At 35.7% G+C, this 15,737-nt stretch overlaps 1 protein-coding gene across 2 annotated transcripts in view; it reads right to left on the bottom strand.

Annotated features, from left to right (window-relative positions):
* The window catches only part of BRWD1 (bromodomain and WD repeat domain containing 1), a gene marked incomplete at both ends in the record, with an annotated part of 51,240 nt that overhangs the window by 23,784 nt on the left and 11,719 nt on the right, over positions 1-15,737 (bottom strand). For both annotated transcript variants that reach the window (XM_079548111.1, XM_079548112.1), the window contains 12 exons: positions 655-740; positions 2,631-2,771; positions 3,538-3,631; positions 4,513-4,696; positions 5,681-5,869; positions 6,319-6,544; positions 7,832-7,960; positions 9,263-9,397; positions 9,939-10,089; positions 11,448-11,546; positions 13,311-13,351; positions 15,347-15,447. In XM_079548111.1, coding sequence (XP_079404237.1) covers positions 655-740; positions 2,631-2,771; positions 3,538-3,631; positions 4,513-4,696; positions 5,681-5,869; positions 6,319-6,544; positions 7,832-7,960; positions 9,263-9,397; positions 9,939-10,089; positions 11,448-11,546; positions 13,311-13,351; positions 15,347-15,447 — 1,576 coding nt within the window. The remainder of the gene's footprint in view (positions 1-654; positions 741-2,630; positions 2,772-3,537; positions 3,632-4,512; positions 4,697-5,680; positions 5,870-6,318; positions 6,545-7,831; positions 7,961-9,262; positions 9,398-9,938; positions 10,090-11,447; positions 11,547-13,310; positions 13,352-15,346; positions 15,448-15,737) is intronic.

Below are 15,737 nucleotides of genomic sequence, written 5' to 3'. Positions count from 1 at the left end.
TGTATGTAATTTTCTGGAAAGACAGTAATTTAAATTGTGCTTCCCAAAGAAAAGTTGTCTGGTGAATTCTGAAGTTCACAACTTTCTTGAATAAAAGCCACCCCTAACAAAACAGTTAAAAATAGAATTCAGAAAACTGAATTCTTTAAAAACAGTTCTACAAATCTCACAGGTTCAACTTGCTTTTGGATATTCATACTTTTCACTTCTGCTACTAGAGAATTCTAGAAAGAATATTCTAGAAAGTCATATTAAGATCAGTATACAGATACATCTGTAACTTCTGTTCTAAATAAAATTATGAAGTTACTCATCAAAATTAAGATTTTGTTGTTTTCAACCAATCAATCTTAAGAGCAAGCAACTGACAGTTGCTAGGTTCTCAAAAAATGAATAAAATCTGATTTACTTTTTTTTAAAAAAAAAAAAAAAAACCAGCTAGCAGAAAAAAAATCCAACAAGCTAAAGTATTAGAAACTACATTAAGAGAGAAAAACATTTGATGACAGTAAATAACAATGCAACGCAACACTGCCGTATAGTCACCAACAAACCATTATTACATATGAATCACACTAGAACTTTCCTACAACTTTAACCTGCCAAAACCACACTGAAACTCAAAATTAAAGGCTGGGAGTTGTTTGCTTTTACCTAGAGCTAAAAGTGTTGCTTTTCCTATCACTTCTCCACTCTTCCTCCTCTTCAGATGAGCCAGAACCCTCACTTTCTTCAGCTTCCTGAATAGAAAAATAGACAAGAGTCAAACCAAAACGTCCTCACAACACTTTTTATTGGTCCTAAACATAAAACATTCTCCACTCACAATCTAACCTGGATGGTTAGGAAGAAATCTGGTAGAATGGAATTTAAAGAAGTAATTTCCTGTCACTTCCTTTACTTCAACTAAGCACATTAACCTCAGGACTGCACTATTAATCACTAACTCCTAGATGTTCACTCATGTTTTATTAGCCAAGTGTGGCTCTACCAGCTGTAGCCAGTCTGCACAAAGCAACACATCCTCCTACCACATGGCAACACTGTTGTCCTGGGGTTTTTTTGTGGCTTTTTTTTTTTTTTAAACTAATTTAAGTTCACATTGCTTATCAGAATTAGCTGGCTGATCTCCATTGTGCTGAATTTCTGACTGATGATGCTGTAATTAGAGCATGTAGAACTTAGAATAAAGTCTGCCCAGCTAGAACAGAAAGGAAGAATTCAATGATTGCAAAAGGAACAAGTCAAGGAAAGCTATCAGGTCTTTCATCCACGCACAACATAGGTATATTCAGTTACAGGAGTAGCATTTCTGTAATATTTTTCTTTTATTACTATTATTTGCAAGTTAGAATCAGGTGATTTTTCTGATTTTAGTACTAAGCGATTACACAGTACTAATTAGGTATATATTTAAATGCAGAACTAAGAAATCCAGGTATATCAAAATATATTACAAGTAATTTCCTGCTGCTAAACATCTACATTAACTTCACGTGAAGAACTGTTTTCCATAACTGCAGTGACTAAATACAATGCACTGATACGTCCCCAGCTGTATACTATCAAACAACCAAAAAAGGTTTGACTTGCACTCTCAAGTTTAATACTGCCTGAATTAGTCCAACTGATAACGTTTGTCAGTCCTTCAGAGCAAGTTTCCCCATTAAGACCAATACTTTTCACATACACAGATGAGTATTTGAATTAAACAAACAACACCCACAACCTATTTTCACATTTAACATCAAAACGTATTTTCGTATTAGTTGTTTTTTCTTTGTTATACTTCCATAATAAGAGATTCCAAAAATTGATTTCTGCCATAATTATGTCATTCTGCCATAAGTAATTTGCCTAATAATGTTGCAAACTGGGAAACAAAAAGCACTGAAAGCTGGATATCAGAAGTTTCACTTCAAAAATATTTGTGTAGCATTTACTAGGCATTAGCACATAACTCACTTATTGCTGCCTGAGTGCTTGAAATTTGTCAGGTGGCAGATGCCTCCTGTCAGCTCCCTTTCTACTCTACTACCAAAATAAGAAAAGCTTGAACTTTTTATTGAACTGTTTATTATTCTTCTAGCAAGACAAGAGTCCTTTTTCAGAGAAAAATCATTGTACAGGAGCATTATCTTAGTTCCTGAACATCTCCATTCACCATTCTCCATTAGCAGAACAGGAAACCAGTCCAACAAGTTTGACTTTGTCAGCTCCTTTCCCCTTTTGAAACTATTTCCTTGTGTGCAAAGCAAATCAACTTTTGGTGTACACACAGATTTCAAAGGTTTTTGCAGAGGAACAGTTAAAGAAAACCATCACAAATCCAAATCTCAGTTTAAGTCAATCTCAGCAATATATCAGGGTTTTGCCTGTCTGTGGGTTTGATTAAGAAGATTCTCAACAAATATAGTTTAGAAATGTCTAAACTGACAGGATAGATTATCATCATTAAGGCAACAAATAATGATGTCTGAGAAATACTACAGTTTCTGTAAGCATTACTGTTGTTACCATAAATGCTGTCCCTGGTAGAAGAGGGGTTTTGTTTTAAGAAAGAAGTTACAATGCTATGAAACTACACTGAAGCAACTTAAATTCAAAATAGTGAAATCAAGAGAACTTACCTGCTCTATCAAACCAAAGCACTCATCTCTCTCCTCATCAGAAGAATCAAGCTGTTCAATGTTGTTCCGTGTTCGGTAATTCGGATATTTCCGTCTATGCAGTCTACGTTTAGACTGTATTATCGAAGACTCAGAGTCACTCTGAGTTATTGAGGAAGAACAAAAAGTCATTACACAGGAATATGCCATGGCAAACATTTTTATGAGGCTCAACAGGGTATCTAAAAGTACTGACTAACGCAACACTTGAGATGGCTTACACAAATTTACAGAATCAAGAACTGAAATCCTTGCCTCCTCCCAATTACGGGAATCGTGCAGTATAGTTCTTGCCTCAAGTTGCTCATCAAGCTGTTCTGTACTATAAAATACAGTGAATTAGGCCACAACCTCAAAAAACTAGCCCAATAGCTATCTTTCCTTCTTACTGACCACTTCCAAAAAACTGACAATGAAAAAAGTATTCAAAGTAGAGCAACTGTGAAAGTTTATCATACACAAAACACTGTAATCTAAAGTAAAAAAAGCACAGAATCACAATATAGCCTATAATTCTTCAAATTTAAGATCTTGAACACTCTCATGCGCACCTCCTCAATGCTTTATCATCGACTGCACAACTGCCTTTCAGCTCTTAACTGCGGTAAAACCAAAATGGCCTGAACACAACATTGTCTTTATAAATTCTACTAAATGCCCTTGATGAAAAGAGGCAAAACTGAAATTAAAAAAAAAAATGAAATCTAGGTGACAAGAGTGGAACAAACTTTGTCCTGCAATAAGTGGAAGCTCAATCACCAGGAACCTTTGAATACCAAACCTGCAGAAATGTCTGCTTTCTTTGTTTACAGCATGACTTCTCCCAAAACTATGCAGAACAGCAGTTTTCCTAGAAGTTGCTGCATACCTTTTCTGATGACTGGAATGACTTCCTTCTCTTCTCTGACTGGTAAAGATCTCTCTCTTCTTCCCCTTTCGCAATTCGATATTTTTCCTGCTTCCTACAAGGAAGTCATGAAAGCATAATGCTTCATCTCTTTCAACGATACTGAATCAAACAATCTATTCTCTTAAAAATAAATAAATAAATAAATAAAATCTATGTAAAAAGCCCTAGCATCTACTTCTATTTCATTAATTCCAGACCTGTATTATTGTTCAAATGCCTACAACAGAAGTCCTCTGACCTTCAGAAAAAGTAAAAAGTTGGATATGACAAGACTTCCTCAAAAAAATATCAGAATGTAACAAACTGCTTCAACTCTATTTTTAATTTAACGTTCTCTCCTTTGCAATCATTCTACATCCAAGTATTCAAGGATGAAAGTCTTTCAAGAACTTCTTCAGAAACGCGGCAGTACATATGGCTGTATAATAAAAAAAAATATATTTACATATATTATTTCTCCTTTTCACAGATAGCACTTTTCAATGCAAGCTAAGTACTTCTGCAGTGAAGAATTTCTGCTGTTCTGAAGTTTACAGTACAAATCTTGCTGTGAATGTATCAAGAGTTCTGTTTGCTTCTTGTCTTAACACACTGCCCTCCCATAGTCTCATAAAAGCATAATTTCTCCAAACTCTTTCACATATGCAAACTTTACCTGCACCTCCCTTTCTTTTGGAAAAAGCAAGAATCTTAGATATTTGTCTTTTAAGAGAACTCAAAGTACTGAAATAAAATACGGGAGAATCATTCTTATTAAACTAATTTTCCATTCATCTCATTGAATGGAGTTTACAATTAAAAGCCTGAAGCACAGCTGTCCATTCAATTATTTCAATTCATACCACAACCTATTTTAGATAGCAGTACTCGATTTAGAAGAGAATGATGCATTCTCTCTAGTTTTATCTGCAGTCAAGTCAGCTGTTTCCAGACCTGAGTAAGCTTGGTGGTATTTCTGGGACAACAACTCTTCGTCTCCAGGCCTGAAGGTCTCGCTCTGTAGCCATCTGACTTCGGGGAGCATTCTGGTGCATTTGCCGCACACCTTCAACTTGCCCACTACGGCGCAGGCCGATATTGGGAGGAGACTGGATGTCTAAACTCGGTCTTCTAAATACTAAAATATACAAATAAAAGCATTTATTTTGGACTACAGAGAATTAAAATCTTGTTTTTCCTCACTAGAGATAAGAAAAATCCTAACGCTTTCCCTATTTTTATTTTTTATTTTTTTTACCTCCATGATTATATGTAGAAATCTAGGGATCATTTTCAGGAATTTGTCTGGTAGAAAATACAGTGATAAAACACATGCTTTTTAAATGGTCATTTATACTATTACTTTAATACAGTGAAAACAAGTATAACATTAACAGATGTTTTTCCTGAACAACTTCAGGCAGTTCCGAGGTTCTGAAAAGCAGTTTCCCTGGAACTGACTGCATATAATTGAAACTACAGGCATGTATTGTAAGAGAGCCCAGTTTAAATCTACAAAGATGGAAGAAGGGATTCCAATGTGGTAAAATGGTCATCCTGAAAACCTTACAGAAGAATTAGCGTAGATCCTGTAAACATCATATATTGCTGAAAACACAGCACTCCACAATAAATACAGTTAACGCTCTTGAACAGTGGTGAAAGGCTTTGTTTTGTAATTTAATCACAGGAACAACAATGCTTTAGTGAAGAAAAGAATCCTTAACCAGGCAGAATTACACAAAGGGAAGTTTAGCCCCAAAACAATATCCAACTGGAAAGGATCATTAAAGATCAAATTCAACTGCCTGACTCTTCAGGAGAAACCAAAAGTTGAAGTATGCAACTGAGGGCATCATCCAAATGATTCTTGAACATTCACAGGCGTGAGTCATCAACTACCTTGGTAGGAAGCCCATTCCTGTGTTTGATCACCTTCACAGTACAGAAATTTTTCCTGTTGCTCACTGTGAACCTCTCCCCCCTCCTACCCCAATCAAGCTCTGTTTGTTTGAATGTGCATCCTTACAGCAGTGACCCCAAAGAGCCTTCCACCTCCCTCTCCACTTCCAAACTTTACAGAGATGCAGTGAGGCTGCATCCTCAGCCTCTAAATACTAACCTCTTCTAGGTGTTCCTTCTCCATTCTGTAGACCACTTGAAGCAGGTTCTTGATCTGCTGCTGCATTTCTTTGATCTTGTTGTAGTTGTAATTGTCTAATCATACCATCAAGAATGCTGGGCTCCATACCTTGTTCATCCTGATCAACTGTCTGCTGGCCTATAACTTGTTCAACCACTTCTCCATCACCTTGCAAGTGTAAAAGAATGACAAACATGAATGGGATAATTAACTTAATATAGCAAATGATTTAATCTCTTTGTTCACATCACAGAAAGACATGCTCTTGTTGTAGTCAGTTGCAGAACAACTCTGGAAATTATTCAAGTTACCTACTCCAAGTGAGACATTTATGGAGTCTGAAACTGAAGCACAGTTAATGTATGTCAGATCCATACAAAAAAAAGAAAGACATCCACTTGAGTCACCAAATTTGCTTTTTTTTTTTTTTTTGAAGTAGTATTCACTGTGGGATACTTCAGCATCCTTGAAGAACACAAATACACATGATAGTTGCTAGCATGCAAGAAAACCATATCAATTTTATATCACCTATGTCACATCTACTCTGTCTCAAATCAGAATTACTACAGCATAGATAAATTCTGGATACATATTTTTAGCAAGGCCATTCTTACTTGTTGCTACATATCCAAGTTGAGGAATCAAGTGCTCATCTGCAGAATTCTCTCTTCCTGGAACCAATCTTTGATATTTTGTTGGATGAGGATTTCCATCCACATCTACTAAGAAGGGAGGCGGCATGAGATGAGGAGCCTGTTGAGTCTGCTCATCCAGGACATAATTGTTGGAGTCTCGAATAAGGGGTCGGTAGTCAGTGTGGAAGAACATCTGATCAGGAATCTAGAAGCAAATGAAAGCTTTGATGTAAATTCTGAAGGAAAAAAAAAAAAAAAAATGGAAATCTGCCAGAAAACACAAAAGAACAAGCAATATTAATTGAAATATTCCAAAACCACCTTAAAAGGTGAAAGAAAAGGCAAGTTCCCAATGAGAAGAGTTATGTACAACTACTATAACCAGTACATGTTGCAGTACTTCCATTTTTAAGATCATTCATTAAGATCATCAACAAAAACAAATATAGAAAACAACGTTGTTGTTCTACACTTAACATTCAAAATGTTTTTCCATCCCATTTTTTTTTCCCCCACACAACTAAGAAAAGTTTCCTTGGTTTCCATGCAAGGAAATCATTGTCCCAAACTCAACCTTAGTTCTCAAAGAAGTTCTTCCTTAATCATGCAGTATCCACCTGAAAAGTTTTCTATAACTTGAACAGTCCTTTAAGTCCACACAGCTGAAGTAACAGATAGACAGGTAATTGTGTAATAGTCAGAATCTTTGTTCCCAGCAATGATAAGCAAGATGAACAGAATTAAGTTTCAATTCCAGTTAAGAATGTACAGCAGGAAAAAAACACCTTTGAAGTGACAAACATGGAATTACCATTACAACTTTAAAAAAAAAATGGAGGGAGAACTGAAGAAAAGCATTTTTGAGAGCTATTTCAAGAAAACAGAAACACATGTATTTATCAAAACAAAAAAGGGATTGGCTGATGCATTAAAAATTTGGAACACTGAATCCTATACACACTTTTTCTAACATTTCACAGTCAGCAGCGTTGGCTGCTCATTTACTTGTGCTTATTTTAAACAATCTACTATACTGAAGTTGGATTTGAATAACTCAAGGTCTAAAGAATCGCAAGTTCTGATAATGAAAATAAACCAGCAAATTATCCTTAACATGAACATTCAGCTTTTTGTTCGTTTGGTAGTAGCACAATAAACTTGGTGATAGATTCCAACCTTCAAATATTAACCTATTTTGAGAATTTAGAAATAAAAAGTAATATGGGCTCAAACAATTAACATGTAAATGAAGTGGCTGGAAGACACTTGTTTCAGAAAAGTACTACTAGCTACCTCCTAGAGGGGAAGTTATGATGCTGGCTGTTTCTGCCATGCCAGGACTGTACATAGGAGAACTCACAGACATCAAACACATTATGCTTACATCCCCTACACATACAAAACTCTTGTTACTTTCTATGTTTCAGGAATTGGCATATCTAATCTAATTTTAGCTAGAAGCTTAACTAAACAGTTCTAATAAAAAACTCACCTTTTCATAAGGCTTGCTACAGCCAAAACCAAATATCAACAAATGCCCATGAGAATCTGTACATGCAAAATGCTGCCCATCCGGTGAAAATTTGCAGTCAAAAACAGCACCGTGTCCTTGGCCTTCAATCTACATTGAGGGAAAGAAACTCAAGAGTATTTTATCAAGCTTTTAGAGCAAAAATCAAAAATCAATTATTCTGTCAAAAGCAGTCCTGCACCTCTTTAAATACCTCCAATAAAGCAATGAACAATCCCCAGTCACTTCAGTTTGTATCATTTCCCTTGACATTTTAACTTAACTCCTAAATCATATAATTTCAAAAGACACAATAAAGAATATGGAAACATACTCAAAAAACCAACCAACCAAAAAAACAAGGAACAAAAAACTTTGAGGCTTTTTAGCTATCAGTATATTGCTGAAGGTTAAATTCTAGCTACTACTTATTGTTAAGCCACTTCTAGAAAGCCACGAAACTTTAAACCTAAAGGAAAAAAATCCCTTCTCTATTGACTGTAACACAAATAAATTAAAAAAAAAAAACACAAAACACTGTATCATGTTGAAGCCTCAGAGACAATAACCTATCTGGAAGAGTTAATTGTAAACTGGCCAACAGCGAATGTCAAAGGAGCTCTCCAAAAGCACCAAAGTTTATGGTATTAGCATTTTCAGTACAGCTGAGAATAGAAATACTTGTCTATGTGATTCCTGAAGTGATAGATCTTTCAGACTTTTCAGCGGAGCCTACCTCACCTAAATTAACAACTGATCCTAAGAATGAGGTGAAAAAAGGTCCCTTGGAACAAAGAGTGGAAGAGCCCTGGTGTCAACTATTTGAAGCACTCTCAGGTTGAGAAGTACCAATAAACAAGTCAAGCCAAAAAGAGATCAGACCTTGATTATGATGAAAGTGGCATCTTGCTTTGCTCCCCCATTTCTCACATGTCTCTACAAATTCTCACAATTCATCCTCCTTGTCTCATAAGCTTACACCCTGACCTAAATCAACTCAAACGCTCTGGAGAACTGTACTAGTGCAAGGAAGCAGCTAATGCTCTTCTAGAAGGTTGGTGACCTGATTATGCTTAGTAAAGGGTCCACTGAGAGACAGCTGATTCAAGGAAGTGGTTGGACAGCTGGAAGCAAGAAAGAGTTACCCTGCTCCTTGTTCTGACACATCAAACCATAACCTCACTATTAGTTACACTGCACCCATACTTACAGTGACCAAGAAATTCAAAGGTAAGAGTTCTAGAAACAAAATGAACTCAATTTCTGCCTTAAAAGAAAAAAAGAAAACAACAAAAAAGAAATAGCAGCAGGTATACACGTAGAATGTTGATGATGGTTCTTTAAAATAGTACCTGAACATACTACTGTGTGATGAGAAAAAGTGGAATTAAAAAAACAACAAAAAACTCTTACCATGTTGAAATAATGCTTTGTTTTTGTGCCCTTTGTAATGTCCCATATGAAGATGTTGCCATCATGACCAGCAGACAGCATTATCCTGGAATCAAAAGGATGGGTCTCCAAGACAAATACTTCATCCGCATGCCCCTAAAATTCAAAATTGCAAGTCACATGCAAACAGAAGGATAAAATCCAAATCAACAGGATATCTACAGTAGACCTTAAAGCACTGCACCACTCTCTTCTCCCCATGCAACGACTTTTTAAAATGAAATCTCTACAAGCTGCATCCAAAAGCACATCAACTTTTAGAACTTCCACAGCACATGTATCTGGATTGCTATCTCCGCAACTAGAGTGGAGGTAGAGGAAGTAGAGCAAAAACACCTGTGATGCAGAAACATTTGAAATTGAATCATTTCCTAGATGCAAACAAGAACTCAGGAAATATGGAGCTTCTGGCAAATTAACGTGAGCTATTAAGAACTATTAAGCAGACAAGTTGGTTCAAAAACAGGAGGGAGCAGTTTTAGTTAAAAAAAATCCAAGAAATGCTACACTTGTGATTAATGCAGAACATTGAAGACAATCAGACCTAACGATGAACTCAGCATGTACATGCCACTCTAAATATAGAAAGACTTACTGAAGATCTACATCAAAAAAGCATGGAAAAACAACTACATACCACCAAATCATGAAGCAATTGCCCTGTAGATGAATTCCAGACTTTGAGCAGATGATTATTTACAGCCGTAACAACATAGTTGTCATTTTGGTTCCAAGCGATCATCGTTACTTTAGGCCTCATAAATTTGTCTTCTTCTGAACACATGTCACTATTTAAAGTTATAAAGGTAGAAGTTATTTTTAACTAGTTTTCCAGTGTTAATACTTAGATAACAGAAGGAACATTAGTAATTACTTTTGTATTGACACTTTTGTCCATAAGCTTTTTTATCTTTTACCTGTGTGACCTGGTGTAGGGAACCTGCTTTAGCAGGGGGGTTGGACTCGATCTCTGCAGGTCGCTTCCAACCCCTACAATTCTGTGATTCTGTGATCTTTTTAAAACGATAAAGTATAAAGCAAATCTGACCATTCATGGGTTTGAATGATTTATATTTCTACAAATGCACACAGATGCATTTGAAGAAGAGTAACTCAGAGGAAAAGAACAAGATTCAATTAAGAATGAGATTCTTAGAACTAATCCTAAAACAAACAGCTTGATGCTCAGATCGACCATTTTTTCCCTTGTTTCTCTTCTGTCAAACTGCATTTCTGAGATTCTAGAAGATCCCTCTCAGTATCCTTCATTAACTAAAGGCATGGGCTTTCTTTCAAACATTAACATGGTATTATTTATAATCTGCATCAGCTAGTCTAAAGACTCCCTCAATCATACATAAATATAATTATGTCTGTTATCCCAGAAAGATAGATGTCACAGTCGTATTTCAAGTATTAGTCATTACTTCTACCAAAAAACACTTTTTTTTTTTTTTTTGCATCACAGAGAACTTGCCATTACCTAGTATACTTAACATGAGTTTGGGTTCTTTTCATTTTCTCCTATCTAATCGCCTTCAAATTAGTCTTTACACAGGTGTTTAAGCATTTTGTAGTACTGTAAATCATCTACTCATCAGGTTTATTCAGTACAGTGCAATATCCTGATCATCATCTGTAATAATGCAATTTAAACTTTGTGCAATAAACACACTTTGTTAATATACTTTTTTTAAAAGTGAAGACAGTCAATGGAAACAGCCAGCAAAATCAGAACTTGATGAACTTCGTCTACTATCTTTCATCATCTCTTGTGGAAAAAGCTTATTATCCATCTTATTTTCACTAATATAAGGAGTTCTTCCTGTAACACCACGTCAGGACTCAGACCAGCCATAGAAGTCTACTGATTTTCTGTTAACTTAATAAAAATAGACCTGCAATTAATTTGATAAAGAATACATTTGAAAGCTATGCATGTGAATTTATGTATTTACCTATTTTTGAAAGACAGTAATTTAACAAGTTGTTACATCACTGGAGGACTCATAGCACCCTTCAAACAACAACACACCATCTGATCATAACATTGTTAAGGCTTCTTCTAAATCCAAACAGCACTTGATGAGCTCCTGGCGCTTTCTGATTTCATGGAACAGATGAAAAAAGGGAATACTTCACCTACCCTGGTAATCGATCGGACATATCCAACAGAATACTCCTCCATTCAGCGTCTTCAAAGCGCCAGATTCGTGCTGTCCCATCTCTGCTGCCACTTATGAACCTTAAAGAAGTTTTAAAGGATGATTAGAAGAATTTGTTTTAAAGTATTTTCAGAGGGAAAAAACACCACAACTCAGACTACCACCATGAAACACTGATAAAAACATTATTGTCAATTTACAAGTAAGAGTTTTTCAGTGAGCTGTTATTAGTTCTCTTTCCAGAATAAAAGAGAAACCAGAGCTGAACAAAGTTGTCAGAACATGCAGAACAGTATCAATTTCCAAGTTAAATTCACAACTATCCTCATAACTATCCTCAACTCCTTCTCCATTACACTTCTATAAATATCTATTTTAAGTAACGTATTCTGAAACTGCGAAGTATCAGATACTGACACAGAAGCAAGGACAGATCAGCATAGCAAAACCACCCACAACTGTGCACAAAGGAAAACACTGCTAGTAGTTTCGTTTGAGATACTGAGGTATAAACCACAGCAGTTCAGGCTTATACTTCACAAACAACTTTGCTATGAATAGAGAACAGTAATTCCTGAAGAGAGGAACTAAAAAGCAATCAGACATTTTAACAATCTCTCTAGTCCATGAACCACAACACTGATGAAGACAGCTGACACAACTCCCACAGAAAAAGTTGTGTACTGGGTATATCATGCATATACTCTAATTAGAAATGATTCATATTAGTAATAATTATGAATTCTAGACATGTTCCAAAGAAAGTGTCATCAAGCAAAAGAGCACTAGTGAGATTGTTTGCTTTTTTAGATTTGTTTTACTTATAGGACTTTTGGCTTTTCTTTCTTTAAACAGTGCCTACAAAGGTAACCCATACAAGCTTCAAGTGTGATGGACCAGTGCAAAACAGTAAGTGCCAAAGATGTGTACAATTACAGAAAAATACACACAAAAGGAAGACAATTACAAGTTCTAAGCTAACTACTAGGGTCCTCATTCATAGTTCCCTGTCTTACTAAGAGAGAAAGGACCAACAAAAATTCAGCACTAAGTTATGGTTGCATATTGAAGCCTGCCTTGAAAGCTAAAACCCATATTTTCATTTCAATAGAAATTCTCATTTTCTGAAGAAATTTTTTACTGCGATGGTGGTGAGACACTGGAACAGGTTGCCCAGTGAGGTTGTGGGTGTCCCCTCCCTGAAAGCACTCAAGGCCAGGTTGGATGAGGCTATGAGCAACCTGGGCTAGAAGGAGGTGTCCCTAACTATAGCAGGGGGCTGGAACTAGATGATCTTAAAGGTCCTTTCCAACCCAAATCATTCTATGATTTGTGATGGGAAAACAATGAGAAATTAATTTAGGTGCCACATTGTATTTGAAGTTTGGTTTACATTTTATAAATGGAATTTAAGCAACACTTTCTACTCCCAAAATCAGCTGTAAAATATTAAATCAATTTCTTTTAAAAATAACAGTAGATTAGAAAAAAAATGAGTAGGACTAAAACTTCTTTTTTAGACCATTCGCGTATTTTTCTGTTTCCCACTTTGATCAAATATTTGCTTAAAATGTGAGGGAAAGAAAAGGAAGAAGCCATAAACACTTATTAAATACATTTTAAAAAGGGTAAAATTCCTCCAAGTAAACACAAATTCAGCTAGTCCAAAGTCTGATAGAAGTTTGAGGCATACAGCTGCAACTTAGCTATTCTCTCCTAGGTTAGCCCATTAGACCTTTCAGTTTAAGGTACTAAGATCTCACTAGAAACCTGCATGCAGAAAATACATTCCTAACTCCAAAGTAACGTACTGTTTGGTTACATCTGAGAACCTTTCAACATACCTATCACCACTGTTGGAAAACTGAATGCTGTCAACTTTGTCCTGCAAGAAAAAACAAAGTTTGTCAGAAATTATATTTTAAAAAAATGAAATACAGTTTTGACAGATCTGAGACTATGAAAATCTGAAACAATGAAAAAGTATATTTTATAACTCTGCAGACACCCAAGTCTGATAGAGAATTACCAGAACTCAGTAAGCACTAATGCTACATCTAAAACACAAGCTTTACAAAAATGTTTCACTTAAACATGAAGCATAGACAAATGAAATAACTGTCCACTAATAACTGGGCAGCCAATGAACTTGAATACATACCCCAGTATCATAAGCCAATCACAATCCAGAGAATTCTGTTTCTCCCACTCACACATTCCTTAAAAATTAGAGTCTAATATTGTATTTCTTTATTAGAATAAAAGCAACAGAAAAAGCAGATACTACACTCAACTTAATTTATCTTATATAGCTGAAAGTCTTCTCCACTGACAGAATACACATTCATCAAGTCTCATCACTACAACATAAATGGTTAAGCTTGGATTCAGCATTAGGGCAATCATATTAAAACAAAATAAGAAATATGAGTATTTGAAAAGCTCCCTTTTAAAGAGCTTTAAGAAATCAATTAAATATGATTTTCTGTATTAAAACTGGGGGGGGGGAGGGAAAGACAGCTGTCCTCTCGCACTTTGTGAGCGCCTATCACAAAGCTCATCTAAACAACACAAAGCTCCAAGTACTTTAAAAACTTGGATTAAAAATATACCTGGCAGAAAAGCTGCCTTCTCATATACAACACAGAATCATCTTACCAAGCTGTACTGGCCTATGAGCAGAACCATCCAAATAGGTGTAAATTATGCTATCCTGCAACCTAAAAATCCTACAAATGCTTTGATTTTTCATTTGGAAATACCAACATCACTGTTTGGTGTGAAATTCTGGAAGAGGTTTAATAGGGGAATTCTAAATTTACAGTTCAAAATATGCTTAAGTTCTTGCTGTTTGTCTACTCCACAGAAGACACACAGTGAGATTCACTGTGTTAAAAGAGTTATTACTAAGATCAGGGTTTAACAGATGCCTTTAAAAACAAACAGAAGAACCAACACTATCACATACATACCTCACATCTTCCTTACTGGTATAAAAGATTTCTGTATCCTATACATGTGACCTTTCCCAACCAACACCTACAGTATCTTGGTACTCCATAGTACCTCTCAAGGAAATATTGTATAGCATCTAACATTCAGGAAGAATATACTGCCTTCCTTAAGTTCTTCAATGCCTTTGAATATGGTGGGCAAAGAGCTGGAACACCAAACCAGGTGTTTGGTGACAAAAACCATCAAAGTGGAACAAGATTAAAATACATGAACAGAGATAGTTGTAAGAAACAAAGCCTCCAAGTTATGGAAAAAAAAAAAAACAAGTGTTAAATGCAAGGGCTCAAGTTGTATTCATAGGAAGATTCATCATACTGAATTCATAAAATGATACATTAAAATTGCTCATTGAAGATTTGAGTATGAAGCACTGACAACAGACAACAAAAAAGAACAAACAGAAAAAATCACTTAAACATCATGTGAACGTAAGCCAAGTTTCCCTTAGACTCTTTAGAAGGCAGATTCCACTGGACCATGCTGCAAAAATCAAAGACATAAGGGTTCTGGAAAACCCTGGGAACTCAGTCCCCGTTTAAAGATTTAACACAGAACATGTCAAATCACAGCTACCTAAGTAATTAAATCAATGTTCTCAGCAATACGACTTCCTGAATGCAACATATAATATGTGGCTATGCAAACTTGCATTGTAAAGGGAAGCAATTGAGTAAGCCACATGCTTTAAAACTAGAGATACCTGCCACCCCTTAAAACAGTTCAGTCACATAAGATGGCTGGTTGAAATTCTGTATAAATTCTACAAATGTATTCAGTGCAAACATTGCCACAAATCCATTAACAACATTAACTTGCAACTTCAACAGTGCTTTAAACAACTAATTAGTAGATTTAAAAATCTTACAGCATGACTCTCCAATTCAGCTATTCTCTCAGGAGTTTCAGAGCCAAAATAATACATCCTTATAACGTGGTCAGTACTGCCAGTGGCTAAAAACATACCACCTGCAAAAAAAATACAATTTTTTTTTTTTTTTTAAAATCAAGCATTACTTTCTTATACAGTAGATTAATTAAAACATCACACTTCTTAGTTTTTTAAACTAAATGTCTGAGAATTCCCACTGATGTGTGTGTGGAAAGGAATCCCCTACCTTACCTCAGAAAGCCTTCCCAGCCATGGTAAAAACAGGCAAGTCATATTCGATGTTACAAACGTTTTAAAATATGTAACTAGGAGAATGCTTAGCACCAAACACTACTGCTTGTGCACACAGGTGTCCATTTAGACAGGA

Source organism: Tetrao urogallus (assembly GCF_951394365.1).
Source record: "Tetrao urogallus genome assembly, chromosome: 1".
NCBI classification, from domain to species: Eukaryota; Metazoa; Chordata; class Aves; order Galliformes; family Phasianidae; genus Tetrao; species Tetrao urogallus.
The sequence above is the reverse complement of the archived record's forward strand: the minus strand, read 5'-3'. Positions and strand labels throughout refer to the sequence as shown.